Source organism: Ostrea edulis, chromosome 3, assembly GCF_947568905.1.
Source record: "Ostrea edulis chromosome 3, xbOstEdul1.1, whole genome shotgun sequence".
Taxonomy (NCBI): Eukaryota; Metazoa; Mollusca; class Bivalvia; order Ostreida; family Ostreidae; genus Ostrea; species Ostrea edulis.
This window is the reverse complement of record NC_079166.1, coordinates 48,933,500-48,948,033: the sequence shown is the minus strand read 5'-3', so window position 1 is coordinate 48,948,033 and position 14,534 is coordinate 48,933,500. Positions and strand designations below refer to the sequence as shown.

The 14,534-nt window shown below is 36.2% G+C and overlaps 1 protein-coding gene across 3 annotated transcripts in view; it reads left to right on the top strand.

The window, feature by feature from the left end:
* The window catches only part of LOC125676458 (AFG1-like ATPase), a 32,834-nt gene that overhangs the window by 3,847 nt on the left and 14,453 nt on the right, over positions 1-14,534 (top strand). For all 3 annotated transcript variants that reach the window (XM_056158052.1, XM_056158051.1, XM_056158053.1), the window contains 7 exons: positions 5,106-5,236; positions 8,022-8,121; positions 10,112-10,170; positions 10,738-10,820; positions 11,524-11,597; positions 12,268-12,368; positions 12,740-12,880. In XM_056158052.1, coding sequence (XP_056014027.1) covers positions 5,106-5,236; positions 8,022-8,121; positions 10,112-10,170; positions 10,738-10,820; positions 11,524-11,597; positions 12,268-12,368; positions 12,740-12,880 — 689 coding nt within the window. The remainder of the gene's footprint in view (positions 1-5,105; positions 5,237-8,021; positions 8,122-10,111; positions 10,171-10,737; positions 10,821-11,523; positions 11,598-12,267; positions 12,369-12,739; positions 12,881-14,534) is intronic.

Genomic DNA, 14,534 nt, shown 5'->3' with positions numbered 1-14,534 from the left:
AGGTTATAATTACGATATCTCCCACTCCTCAGGTTATTATTACGATATCTCCCACTCCTCTGGTTATAATTACGATATCTCCCACTCCTCAGGTTATAATGAAGATATCTCCCACTCTTTGGGTTATAATGAAGATATCTCCCACTCCTCAGGTTATAATGAAGATATCTCCCACTCCTCAGGTTATAATGAAGATATCTCCCACTCCTCAGGCTATAATAAAGATATATCCCACTCCTCAGGTTATAATGAAGATATCTCCACTGCTCAGGTTATAATGAAGATATATCCCACTCCTCAGGTTATAATGAAGATATCTCCCACTCCTCAGGCTATAATAAAGATATCTCCCACTCCTCAGTTTATAATGAAGACATCTCCCACTCCTCTGGTTATAATGAAGATATCTCCCACTCCTCAGGTTATAATGAAGATATCTCCCACTCATCAGGTTATGATGAAGATATCGCCCACTCCTGAGGTTATAATGAAGATATATCCCACTTCTCTGGTTATAATTACGATATCTCCCACTCCTCAGGTTATAATTACGATATCTCCCACTCCTCTGGTTATAATTACGATATCTCCCACTCCTCAGGTTATAATGAAGATATGTCCCACTCCTCAGGTTATAATGAAGACATTTCCCACTCCTCAGGTTATAATGAAGACATGTCCCACTCCTCAGGTTATAATGAAGATATCTCCCACTCCTCAGGTTATAATGAAGACATCGCCCACTCATCAGGTTATAATGAAGACATCTCCCACTTCTCAGGTTATAATGAAGATATCTCCCACTCCTCAGGTTATAATGAAGATATCTCCCACTCCTCAGGTTATAATGAAGATATCTCCCACTCCTCAGGTTATAATGAAGATATCTCCACTGCTCCGGTTATAATGAAGATTTCTCCCACTCCTCAGGTTATAATTACGATATCTCCCACTCCTCAGACTATAATAAAGATATCTCCCACTCCTCAGTTTATAATGAAGACATCTCCCACTCCTCAGGTTATAATGAAGATATCTCCCACTCCTCTGGTTATAATGAAGATATTTCCCACTCCTCAGGTTATAATGAAGATATTTCCCACTCCTCAGGTTATAATGAAGATATCTCCCACTCCTCAGGTTATAATGAAGACATCTCCCACTCCTCAGGTTATAATGAAGATATCTCACACTCATCAGGTTATAATGAAGACATCGCCCACTCATCAGGTTATAATGAAGATATCTCCCACTCCTCAGGTTATAATGAAGATATGTCCCACTCCTCAGGTTATAATGAAGATATCGCCCACTCCTCAGGTTATAATGAAGACATCGCCCACTCATCAGGTTATAATGAAGACATCTCCCACTTCTCAGGTTATAATGAAGATATCTCCCACTCCTCAGGTTATAATGAAGATATCTCCCACTCCTCAGGTTATAATGAAGATATCTCCCACTCCTCAGGTTATAATGAAGATATCTCCACTGCTCAGGTTATAATGAAGATTTCTCCCACTCCTCAGGTTATAATTACGATATCTCCCACTCCTCAGACTATAATAAAGATATCTCCCACTCCTCAGGTTATAATGAAGACATCTCCCACTCCTCTGGTTATAATGAAGATATCTCCCACTCCTCTGGTTATAATGAAGATATTTCCCACTCCTCAGGTTATAATGAAGATATTTCCCACTCCTCAGGTTATAATGAAGATATCTCCCACTCCTCAGGTTATAATGAAGACATCTCCCACTCCTCAGGTTATAATGAAGATCTGTCCCACTCCTCAGGTTATAATGAAGACATCTCCCACTCCTCAGGTTATATTGAAGACACCTCCCACTCCTCAGGTTATAATGAAGACACCTCCCACTCCTCAGGTTATAATGAAGACATCTCCCTCTCCTAAGGTTATAATGAAGATATTTCCCACTCCTCAGGTTATAATGAAGATATCGCCCACTCATCAGGTTAAAATGAAGACATCTCCCACTCCTCCGGATATGATAAAGACATCTTCCACTTCTCAGGTTATAATGAATATATATCCCACTCCTCGGGTTATAATGAAGATATGTCCCACTCCTCAGGTTATAATGAAGACACCTCCCACTCCTCAGGTTATAATGAAGACACCTCCCACTCCTCAGGTTATAATGAAGATATCTCCCACTCCTCAGGTTATAATGAAGACATCGCCCACTCATCAGGTTAAAATGAAGACATCTCCCACTCCTCGGGTTATAATAAAGACATCTCCCACTCCTCAGGTTATAATGAAGATATCTCCCACTCCTCAGGTTATAATGAAGAAATCTCCCACTTCTCAGGTTATAATGAAGATATCTCCACTGCTCAGGTTATAATGAAGATATCTCCCACTCCTCAGGTTATAATGAAGATATCGCCCACTCCTCAGGTTATAATGAAGATATCTCCCACTCCTCAGGTTATAATGAAGATATCTCCCACTCCTCAGGTTATAATGAAGATATCCCCACTCCTCAGGTTATAATAAAGATATCTCCCACTCCTCTGGTTATAATGAAGATATCTCCCACTCCTCAGGTTATAATGAAGATATCTCCCACTCCTCAGGCTATAATAAAGATATCTCCCGCTCCTCAGTGTTATAATGAAGATATCACCCACTCCTCAGGTTATAATGAAGATATCTCCCACACCTCTGGTTATAATGAAGATATTTCCCACTCCTTAGGTTATAATGAAAATATTTCCCACTCTTCAGGTTATAATGAAGATATCTCCCACTCCTCTGGTTATAATGAAGATATTTCCCACTCCTCAGGTTATAATGAAGACATCTCCCACTCCTCAGGTTATAATGAAGACATCTCCCACTCCTCAGGTTATAATGAAGACATCTCCCACTCCTCAGGTTATAATGAAGATATCTCACACTCATCAGGTTATAATGAAGACATCGCCCACTCATCAGGTTATAATGAAGATATCTCCCACTCCTCAGGTTATAATGAAGATATGTCCCACTCCTCAGGTTATAATGAAGATATCGCCCACTCCTCAGGTTATAATGAAGACATCGCCCACTCATCAGGTTATAATGAAGACATCTCCCACTTCTCAGGTTATAATGAAGATATCTCCCACTCCTCAGGTTATAATGAAGATATCTCCCACTCCTCAGGTTATAATGAAGATATCTCCCACTCCTCAGGTTATAATGAAGATATCTCCACTGCTCAGGTTATAATGAAGATTTCTCCCACTCCTCAGGTTATAATTACGATATCTCCCACTCCTCAGACTATAATAAAGATATGTCCCACTCCTCAGGTTATAATGAAGACATCTCCCACTCCTCTGGTTATAATGAAGATATCTCCCACTCCTCTGGTTATAATGAAGATATTTCCCACTCCTCAGGTTATAATGAAGATATCTCCCACTCCTCAGGTTATAATGAAGACATCTCCCACTCCTCAGGTTATAATGAAGATCTGTCCCACTCCTCAGGTTATAATGAAGACATCTCCCACTCCTCAGGTTATAATGAAGACACCTCCCACTCCTCAGGTTATAATGAAGACACCTCCCACTCCTCAGGTTATAATGAAGACATCTCCCACTCCTAAGGTTATAATGAAGATATTTCCCACTCCTCAGGTTATAATGAAGATATCGCCCACTCATCAGGTTAAAATGAAGACATCTCCCACTCCTCCGGATATGATAAAGACATCTTCCACTTCTCAGGTTATAATGAATATATATCCCACTCCTCGGGTTATAATGAAGATATGTCCCACTCCTCAGGTTATAATGAAGACACCTCCCACTCCTCAGGTTATAATGAAGACACCTCCCACTCCTCAGGTTATAATGAAGATATCTCCCACTCCTCAGGTTATAATGAAGACATCGCCCACTCATCAGGTTAAAATGAAGACATCTCCCACTCCTCGGGTTATAATAAAGACATCTCCCACTCCTCAGGTTATAATGAAGATATCTCCCACTCCTCAGGTTATAATGAAGAAATCTCCCACTTCTCAGGTTATAATGAAGATATCTCCACTGCTCAGGTTATAATGAAGATATCTCCCACTCCTCAGGTTATAATGAAGATATCGCCCACTCCTCAGGTTATAATGAAGATATCTCCCACTCCTCAGGTTATAATGAAGATATCTCCCACTCCTCAGGTTATAATGAAGATATCCCCACTCCTCAGGTTATAATAAAGATATCTCCCACTCCTCTGGTTATAATGAAGATATCTCCCACTCCTCAGGTTATAATGAAGATATCTCCCACTCCTCAGGCTATAATAAAGATATCTCCCGCTCCTCAGTGTTATAATGAAGATATCACCCACTCCTCAGGTTATAATGAAGATATCTCCCACACCTCTGGTTATAATGAAGATATTTCCCACTCCTTAGGTTATAATGAAAATATTTCCCACTCTTCAGGTTATAATGAAGATATCTCCCACTCCTCTGGTTATAATGAAGATATTTCCCACTCCTCAGGTTATAATGAAGACATCTCCCACTCCTCAGGTTATAATGAAGACATCTCCCACTCCTCAGGTTATAATGAAGACATCTCCCACTCCTCAGGTTATAATGAAGATATCTCACACTCATCAGGTTATAATGAAGACATCGCCCACTCATCAGGTTATAATGAAGATATCTCCCACTCCTCAGGTTATAATGAAGATATCTCCCACTCCTCAGGTTATAATGAAGATATCTCCTACTCCCCAGGTTATAATGAAGATATCTCCCACTCCTCTGGTTATAATGAAGATATCTCCCATTCCTCAGGTTATAGTGAAGATATCTCCCACTCCTCAGGTTAAATGAAAATATCTCCCATTCCTCAGTTTATAATGAAGATATCCCTACTCCTCAGGTTATGACTCCTATACTTACACTTAGGATATCATTGGAAATAAACTCTTAAGTTTCTGTGGCTTATCCTGGTATTTTTACTATTTAAAGTGGAGAAACATTTCATGCATTTTCCAGGTAATTGAATTTAGATAATTGTTTTTATTAAGGTAAATGTAAACAAAATGTGCATTATGAAGCATATATTTTCAGGAGTACATACATTAAAACAGTCTGTGCCTAGGCAGTATAATGTAAGAAAAACTCAGTCCTTTGATCCTATTCCACCAGTTGCCAAGGAGATCAGCAATGAAGCATGGTTGCTGTGTTTTGATGAATTTCAGGTATTCATATATAGTATGATTGAAATGGAGAATCTTTTGTTTACCTTATATTATTGTAAAGATTAAGAAGTTCATTTTGCTAACCCGAACTTAAGACTCAAATAAGCTTTTCTGATCAAAATTTGTTGTTGTTTTCAGCATCATGGTAAATATTTCACATTTTCAATGTATCAATGTATCAAAAACTATTGAATTAGTTTCAACCAACTTTGGCACAAAGTATTTCTAGGTAAAGAGGATTCAAGTTTGTTTAAATAAAGGGCCATATTAATCCTTTCCAAGAAGAGATAATTTGAAAAAAGTGAAAATAAGGTGGGTGATTGAAAAATCTTTTCTTTAAGAATCACTGATCAAGCAAAACATGGGGACACGAGGAAATCAAAGTTTGATTAACACAGAAATAGATAAGAAAATTCTTTGAAAATTGTCTTCTTTAAAAGAACCACAGGGGTACAATTTTTAGCCGAGTTGCAACGAAGTTGAACTCGGCTATTGGTTTGGTGATGCGGGCGGGCGGTTGGGCGTCAACAATTGGTTTCCGGATGATAACTCAAAAAGTTTACAATCTAATCAAATGAAACTTTGATATATTGTTGGGTACCAGGTAAGGAAGACCCCTATTGATTTTGGAGAAAAAAGGTCAAAGGTCAAGGTCACAGTGACCGAATATAGAATGAAAATTTCAGAAAAATTTGGTTTCCGGATGTTAACTCCGAAAGTTTAAATCTGAATCAAATGAAACTTTGTTATATTTTTGGGTACCAGGTAAGGAAGACCCCTATTGATTTTGAGAAAAAAGGTCAAAGGTCAAGGTCACAGTGACCGAATATAAAATGAAAATTTCAGAAATATTTGGTTTCCAGATGATAACTCAGAAAGTTTAAATCCGAATCAAATGATACTTGAAGATATTGTTATGTACCAGGTAAGGAAGACCCCTATTGACTTTGGAGAAAATAGGTCAAAGGTCAAGGTCACAGTGACCGAAAATAGATTTAAAATTCCAAAAGGATTTTGGTTTCCGGAGGATAACTCGAATTTTTTTAATTTGAATCAAATGAAACTTGGATATATTTTTGGATACCAGCAAAGCAAGGCCCCTATTGATTTTGGAGAACAAAGGTCAAGGTCACAGTGACCGAATATAGATTGAAAACTTCAGACAAATATGGTTTCTGGACAGTAACTCAAAAAGTTTAAAACTGAAATTAGTTCTTCACCATTATAAATATACCACGTCATTCCTGGCTTTACAATGTATCCCATGCAACTTGGCTCATGCACCCCTGGGTGCATATACTGATTTTTCAAATTAATATGTAAAAAATCTCATGTAATATAGATTGAAGTTTGTTTATACCCTGGCCCATATAGTCTATGCAGGGTTACGAGAGGAGTTTAAATTTTACATAGGAATAAAGAAACACTAATGATTTACATTTCAAACCAATATGTTAGCAATTGCATGTACCAGTAGAGTAGAATCAAATTTGTTAATGCCACGATCCCCAGGATGATGGTGGGGTGAGAATGGAAGTTTAAAATATGATATTAAAACAGTTTAGGAAAATCTTGAACAATTTTCTTCCCAAAAAAACCACATGTAGACAATTTGTTAAATTACAATCTCCCATTCTTATAATTACAATCTTAGCACTAAATGTCTTAATTTTTATTTACTGATATTAAATGTATCATTTATATGTATTGAATAGATAATATGGCACTTACTTTTGGCAAAACATTCTCATGTGCCGAAATAACCAACATTTCCAGCAATCCAAAATATTGCCTGATATTTGGTTATATTCAAATATTCTCGTGGAGTGTAAACTAAAGCTTGTTAGGAACTCATAAGGCCAGTGTGGGGCATTATGGAGGTTTAAGTTTTACATTGGAATACATGTAATCATATGGGAAAATTTTGGAAAAATCTTCTCCGGTGTACAATGGGTCAAAGTAATACTGTAGATTCCTTATTTTACGCGAGAACTTATTATCGCGTAATGACTCATGGATGTCAATTCGCGAGTGCTCTGTTGATCAAGTGTTTTTGCATGTATTTTAGCAATATAAAAATAAAAGTGAGAAATATTTTTTCACGAGTGATGTTTCTTGCAAAATTATGCAATAATAAATTCCTTGCGAAAATTTAGGAGTTTACAGTATGCTAGCATTCTAAAATTTTGAAATTTTCACACGATTATCCTTGGAGTTTCAGGACAGGGCTATAATAGGCTTTACAGTAAATCACTTTAGAATTTCATTGTGAAAAATTGCAACAATATGATTTGTTAAAGTAATATGCTAGTACATGTATCCTTACGTGATATAGATTCAAATTTGTTCATACCATTACCCTTGGGTCAGAGCTGGGCAATGATGGGAATTCAAATTATGTTTTACATAAAATATATAGAAAAATTCTGCAAAATTTTCTTCTCAATAAACACATGGGTACAGTTAAGACCAGTGCGCCAATGAGCAGGGAGGAGACAGGGGCTGCTAGATTGACAACAGTGTATCAAAGTTTACATGGGAAATTTTTAAAAATGTAACTGTTTGGCTGATTGGTGTGGCCCATTTACCTCTTGTTCTATATACTTGCAACATTACACCTAAATTCCATTTTAAAAAATCAATAGACAGGAGAAATTGATGAAACTAATGTAATATTAGAAATTTTGTAGTTCATAAGCCAGCTTATGACTTAAATGAAGCCCTGTGATTGTGTACAGAAATGAAGCCCTGTGATTGTGTACAGAATCTCCTTGGTACTTGACAGGTGACAGACATAGCTGATGCTGTGATACTGAAGAAACTCTTTACAGAATTGTTTAAATGTGGAGTTGTGGTCGTAGCCACATCAAATCGACCACCTGATGGTAAAATTTTAAAGCAATATACTGTGGTTTCGTCAGTTTTCATTGGCATCAAATTCCAGGAATTTGTCAAACCATTTTATTAATATTTAATTTCATGGAAGTGTACTTTATGCTTTTCATTTTTGAGCAAAAACAAGTGTACTTTGATCACTTGATTTTATGATATTGCACAACCATGTAAATGTTTGTTAATGAAAATGATGAAAGCACAGCACCACTTGTCACTGTGCTAGGAATTTTATTGTGTGAGAAATAACTTTGAGATGTTAGTCATAGTGAACCAGTTAAAGCATGAATATTTGCCACTGAGTCCTCATTAATGTATAATTATATGTAGTAATATGTTACACTGGTAATTTTAAGTTTGGAGACTTATTGTTTTTGCTCTGTTCTTAAATTGTCCGACACCATTCTCCGTAACCAGTTGATGAAAGTAATAGATATTCAAGAATATGATAGGCCAACGTATCTACATGTACAGAAATGTTTTTGTTTTCAGATTGAAGGGGGTTAGGATACATTTTGGGGGGATGAAATGGGATTTGGGTTTAACCTAGAACTCTATGGGGGAAAAATTAATTCCAAAATTCAACAGATACAACTTTGCAAAGATGATAGATAGAGTCATGGGGTCTTTGGAAATGAAAAGAGAATGACAGAGCCTACAAATTAGTATCAAGGTCAAGTGACTCCAGTGACCTTGACCTCTGATCTTTGAACATAAAATTGATATTACATAAGAACCAGGTATGATAAAGACATAGTGTCTTCAGAAATGATGAATGAATGATGGGATCTACAAATTAGTATCAATGTCAGGTAACTCCAGTGACCTTGACCTTAGATCATAAACTTGGTATTACTTAAGAACCAGGTCCTATAAAGAGTTGGGATCTTCATAAACAATTAGAGGATGATGGGGTCTACAAATTGGTATCAAGGTCAAGTAAGTCCATTGACCTTGACCCCTGACCTTGAACATAAATCTCGTATAACTTTAGAACCAGGACTGATAGAGACATGGAACCTTCAGAAATGATAAAAGGATGTAATGACCTACAAACTAGTATATCCAATGACCTTGACCTTTGACCTTGATTATGAAAACTTGTATAACTTTAGAACCAGGACTGATTGAAACATGGGATGGATAATCAATAATGAGAGGATGTTGGGACCTACAAACTAGGATCAAGGTCAAGTAATACCAGTTTTACTGAAGGAAAAAAGGGAATTTTTGAAAAAGTCTTCGTAATCTAGATTTATCTATAAACGAAGTTAAAATTGGCATGGATTTTGTCAAGTGAGGAAAACAGTAGTACTAAAAAAAAAACCACTTTTACACAGTCAGTACTTCGTTTGGGAGACTATTTAATCGGTATCTTGTTTTCTAGATGATATGGTTGCAAGTAAAGTTTGGATAATAGGATTATGAATTGTATTTTATGTTAAAAACTTTGTAATGCATGTATGAACATAATCTAATTTTGCTGAAGAATTTCTTATTATGTCTTCCCTCTTCCAGGGGGAAACATTATTCTTGTACTTTCTCTCCATCTGTCTGTCACAAATTTTGTGAACGCTTCTCCTAAATGGCTTATCGGAGAGAATTGAAGCTTTGTAAAATGTTTCATTGCCATTTGTAGATGTGCATATTGTCAGGATGGGAAGATCCAATTATTTTATTAAAAGTTATAGTGGGTAAGAGGGATGGAGGGTGTAAAATAGTTTGTGAGCACTTCTCCTATATGGCTTATCAGAGTTCATAATGTCTATGTTCCTGCCTGTGCTTTCTCCTCCATACCATGCAGTACAATAAGGAGAGGAGGTGATGCACTTCCAGTTTGGGGAGTTGAGGAAACATTTGTTTTTCTTAAAAACAATCTCTAGTTTAGACCTAAAATTGGGGTAGAAGTAGTATTTACAAAAATGAACAAGGAGAAATAAATTCCTTGAAATGTTGAATTTTTATGGTCAATATTTTATACAGATTTATACAAGAATGGCCTTCAGCGAGGAAATTTTGTTCCTTTTATTGGGGAATTGAAGGTAAACTTTTCAAATAATGATTTAATTGTTCTTTGCATATTATTTTTCATCCTAAAGTTTCAGATATTTTTTTTATATAAATCCTTGCTATACAGTGATAGTTTGTGGTCTTATGATATCTCTCAAATCAATCAAGCCCTGAGTATTAGAGATGAATATTATTATTTCTACAGGTATAAGCATAAAAATGAACATTCTGTGGAATCTGTTGAATTTGTGGGAGCCAATTCATCATGGATTGCCAAGATTTTATAGTTTTGTTTGGATGTAAATTGGTTGATGTGTTTTCTGAACAGTGAAACATTTTATGAATTGTGTATTTTGCTGAGGTAGTAAATTCTTTGGATATTTGTACCCATAAAACCACTAAAAGTGAGCTCTGATAAAATAGAATATCTTTTTTTCAGTAACTATAATGTATAGTGATGAATTATCAAATATTGGTAGGCACTTATTTTTATCATCATAAGATCTGTAAAATAGAAAATGACTTTTGGATCAGATTTAAGAATTGTGCTTGGAGAATATTGAAGAGTAACATGTATTGAGGTTTATTTTTTATTTCAGAAACACTGTGATGTACTAAGTCTAAATTCAGGGGTGGATTACAGAATGAACACACTTCCAGCTAAAGGCCAACTTTATTTTCTGTAAGTGATACACAAACATGTGACATGCAAGAATAGTATAAAATGATTATGCTTAATTTCTTATCATGTCAATTTCATTACACATACATGTAATTTATTCAAGATGTCTGAAGTGATTTCATTTGAAATTTTTGGCTGGGTTGCACAATGTGTATCCGACTTATAATATGGTGAAGGGCAGGTGGGCGGGCGTCCCTGTAATAGGGTACCTACTTTTTGTAATAAACTCCTCTCACACCTCTCACTTTACTTTCCTCAAACTTTGTACAGTTGTTATGAACAAATTGAAGATGTGCAAGTGTCTTTTTGTAAATGATCAGACATTTTTCGAAAAATTTACGTGTAGATGAACATGCATGTCTTGAATAGACGGTACCTATTTTTGTAATCAGCTCATCTTACAGCATTTATTTGACATCCTTCAGACCTTGTACAGCTGTAGTGGAAGCATTGAAGATGTGCATGTATCTGTTTGGAAGAAATCAGACATTCTTTGAAAAATTTGCATGTATTTTGTCATTTTTTAAGCATTTTTAAGCCTGCCTTCAATATATTCCCACATTATTCTGCATGTAGTTTGTCATTTTTTAAGCATGGACACTTTGTGTAACCAAATCCTCTATAATATCTTTTGAAGCAACCCGGCCATTTCTGTTTTTGAATCAATTTTTTGGGTAATGATGAGACTTTTCTATGCTATCAGGACAGGGGATGGCAATGCTGAAGAAAAAATAGACGAAGTCTTCCAAGCTCTCATCGCAGAACAAGAGGAACAAGGTCAGTATATCTACACTGTGCATGTTTGTTAACATCATATCTATTTACTGCAAAAAATGAATTGTGGAATATGGTATGCAGGTCTTTGACATACATTGTAGCATCCATAGAGGCAAATGCATCATATTAAAGACTTGGTGTTTTTCAGGGGCATACATTTCATACTAAGAGTTAGGGTTGTGTATTGAAATAAATATGTCAGTACAATACAATTCTGTGTGCATCAAATCCGGTACATATTAAAAAGTCCATAATATTGGAATTATACATGTATTATCAATATATTGGTATCAATATACGGCTCTACTAACGAGTTTTCAGAGCCAATGGTGTTAAACATTCTTCAAATCATGCTAATGACACCAAGTGCCTAGTTTTTGGCATCAGGAGAAGACTAAGATATAAAATACAAAAAGAGCGTTTTCACGAATTGCTTTGCAGGCATCCTTTCATATCAGATATTGTACATGCCAATTCAGATCATTCCCTCGGTAGGGGCTTGGAGAGTAAGGAAAGTATTGGTCAAGCTTTTTGATATAGGTCATAATTCAGGTGGGCCCATGCCTTTCACTGCCCTTAACAATTCTGCATTATTATGTTTGTTGAATATTTTATCCATACATTTACTTTATGATTTTGTCATTGATATATTTTGGGGTGTATTTTGTAGTAATTGGATCCCGAGTCCTGGATGTTTTGGGAAGAAAGTTACTTTTACCAGAAACTTGTGGGAATATATTGAAGACAGACTTTGATTCAATGTGTAAACAGGTTGTAACAGTACTCAACAATGAGTTAGGCAAATAGCTTATGTCCATGTCATTAGTTTTCTTTCATGATGAAGTTGAAGGTTAAAAACTGAACTTTATTTGTGTGGAGGAAGAGGGTAGGGTGGGGCCTTTGAAGAATGTTGTGGTTTTCAGTGCCAATCTCTATACTGTATCAAATAGATACATGTATTCTTTAGAGTGTTATTGAATATTTAGAATGTGCAGATGGACACAAGCTTTTTTAATCTTATCTCTATACACATTTATATCAAGGGAAAAATGTACTCACATGAATGACATAATGCATATGGTGCCTGGTGTTATAAGCCCAATATTCTTTGTAGTATTTTGTGTATACATTTGCTTTTGTAGGCACGTGGAGCCATTGATTACTTGGAAATCAGCAAAGAGTTTGATACCGTTATTCTGCAAAATATCCCCAAAATGACATTGTTTAATAAAACAGAAGCTAGACGATTTATCACACTAGTTGATACTTTCTATGACAATAAGGTTTGTATTGTGAACAGTTAGATATTTAAACATCAGTCACTCACAGAGAGAATTAAGGACACTTGATACAAATGAAAAAAAAATGATGCATGGGTTGATACATGTATATATTTGGTTGCATTTCTAAAAAAAAATTCTATGATGTTCAGAAGTTGAAATATATTATTCCTCCTTTATAGCTATGGAAATTTTCCTCACTTTTATGAACTCAATTGAGAAATCATGGGGAAAAATTGCATTCCATGCGATAAATTGAATTCATTACCTCACCTGAGCCGAAGACTCAAGTGAGCTTTTCTGATCGAAAGTTGTCCGTTGTGGTGGTGTAGGTGGTGGTGAACTTTTCACATTTTCATCTTCTCCAATTTCAACCAAACTTGGCACAAAGCATCCTTGGGTGAGGGGGGGGGGGGGGGGGGGGGTGTTCAAATTTGTTCAAATAAGGGGCCACATACCTTTCCAAGGGAAGATAATAGTGAAATAATGAAAACACATTGACAACTTTAAAAATCTTCTTCCCCCAAACCACTGTGCCATTTTCAACCAAACTTGGCACAAAGAATCTAGGGGTGAAGGGGATTCAAATTTGTTCAAAGAAGGGTCACACCCTTCTCCAAGGGGAAATAATAGCGAAATAGTGAAAATACATTAATGACTTTTAAAAATCCTCTTCTCTATAACCACTGGGCCAATTTCAACCAAACTTGGCAAAAAGGGTGATGGGGATTCAATTTTTTTCAAATGAAGGACAGTGTCCTTCTCCAAGTGGACATAATAGTAAAATAATGAAAATACATTAACAACTACTAAAAATCTTCTCCAGAACCACTGGGCCAATTCTAACCAAACTTGGCACAAAGCATCCTTGGGTGAAAGAGATTCAATTTTGTTCAAATGAAGGGTCATGCCCCTTTCAAAGGGGAGCTAATCACATAAATGGAAAAATAGGGTAGGGTCAGTTAAAAATCTTCTGAAGAACCACTGGGCCAGAAGAGCTGAAATTTACACAAAAACTTCCAGACATAGTGCAGGTTCAAGTTTGTTAAAATCATGACCCCTAGGGGTAGGATGGGGCCACAATAGGGATCAAAGTTTTACATACAAATATATTGGTAAAATATTTGAAAATCTTCTTCTGAAGAACCACTGGGCCAGGAAAGTACAAATTTACATGAAAGCTTTCTGACACAGTGCAGATTCAAGTTTGTTAAAATCATGACCCCCAGGAGTAGGATGGGGCCACAATAGGGGATCAAAGTTTTACATACAACTATATAGGTAAAATCTTCTCAAGAACCACTGGCCAGAAAAGTTTACATTTACATGAAAGGTTCCTGAAAAAGCAGATTCAAGTTTGTTAAAATCAAGCCCCCTTGGGGAAGGATGGGGTCACAATAGGGGATCAAAGTTTTACATATGAATATATGGAGAAAATCTTTAAAAATCTTCTTCTCAAGAACCACTGGGCCAGAAAAGTTTACATTTACATGAAAGCTTTCTGATATAGTTCATATTCAAGTTTGTGAAAATTGTAGCCCCCAGGGGTAGGTTGGGGCCACATTAAGGATTAAATTTTTACATGCAAATATATAGGGAAAATGGGCCAAGGTGACTCAGGTGAGCGATGTGGCCCATGGACCTCTTGTTTTACTTA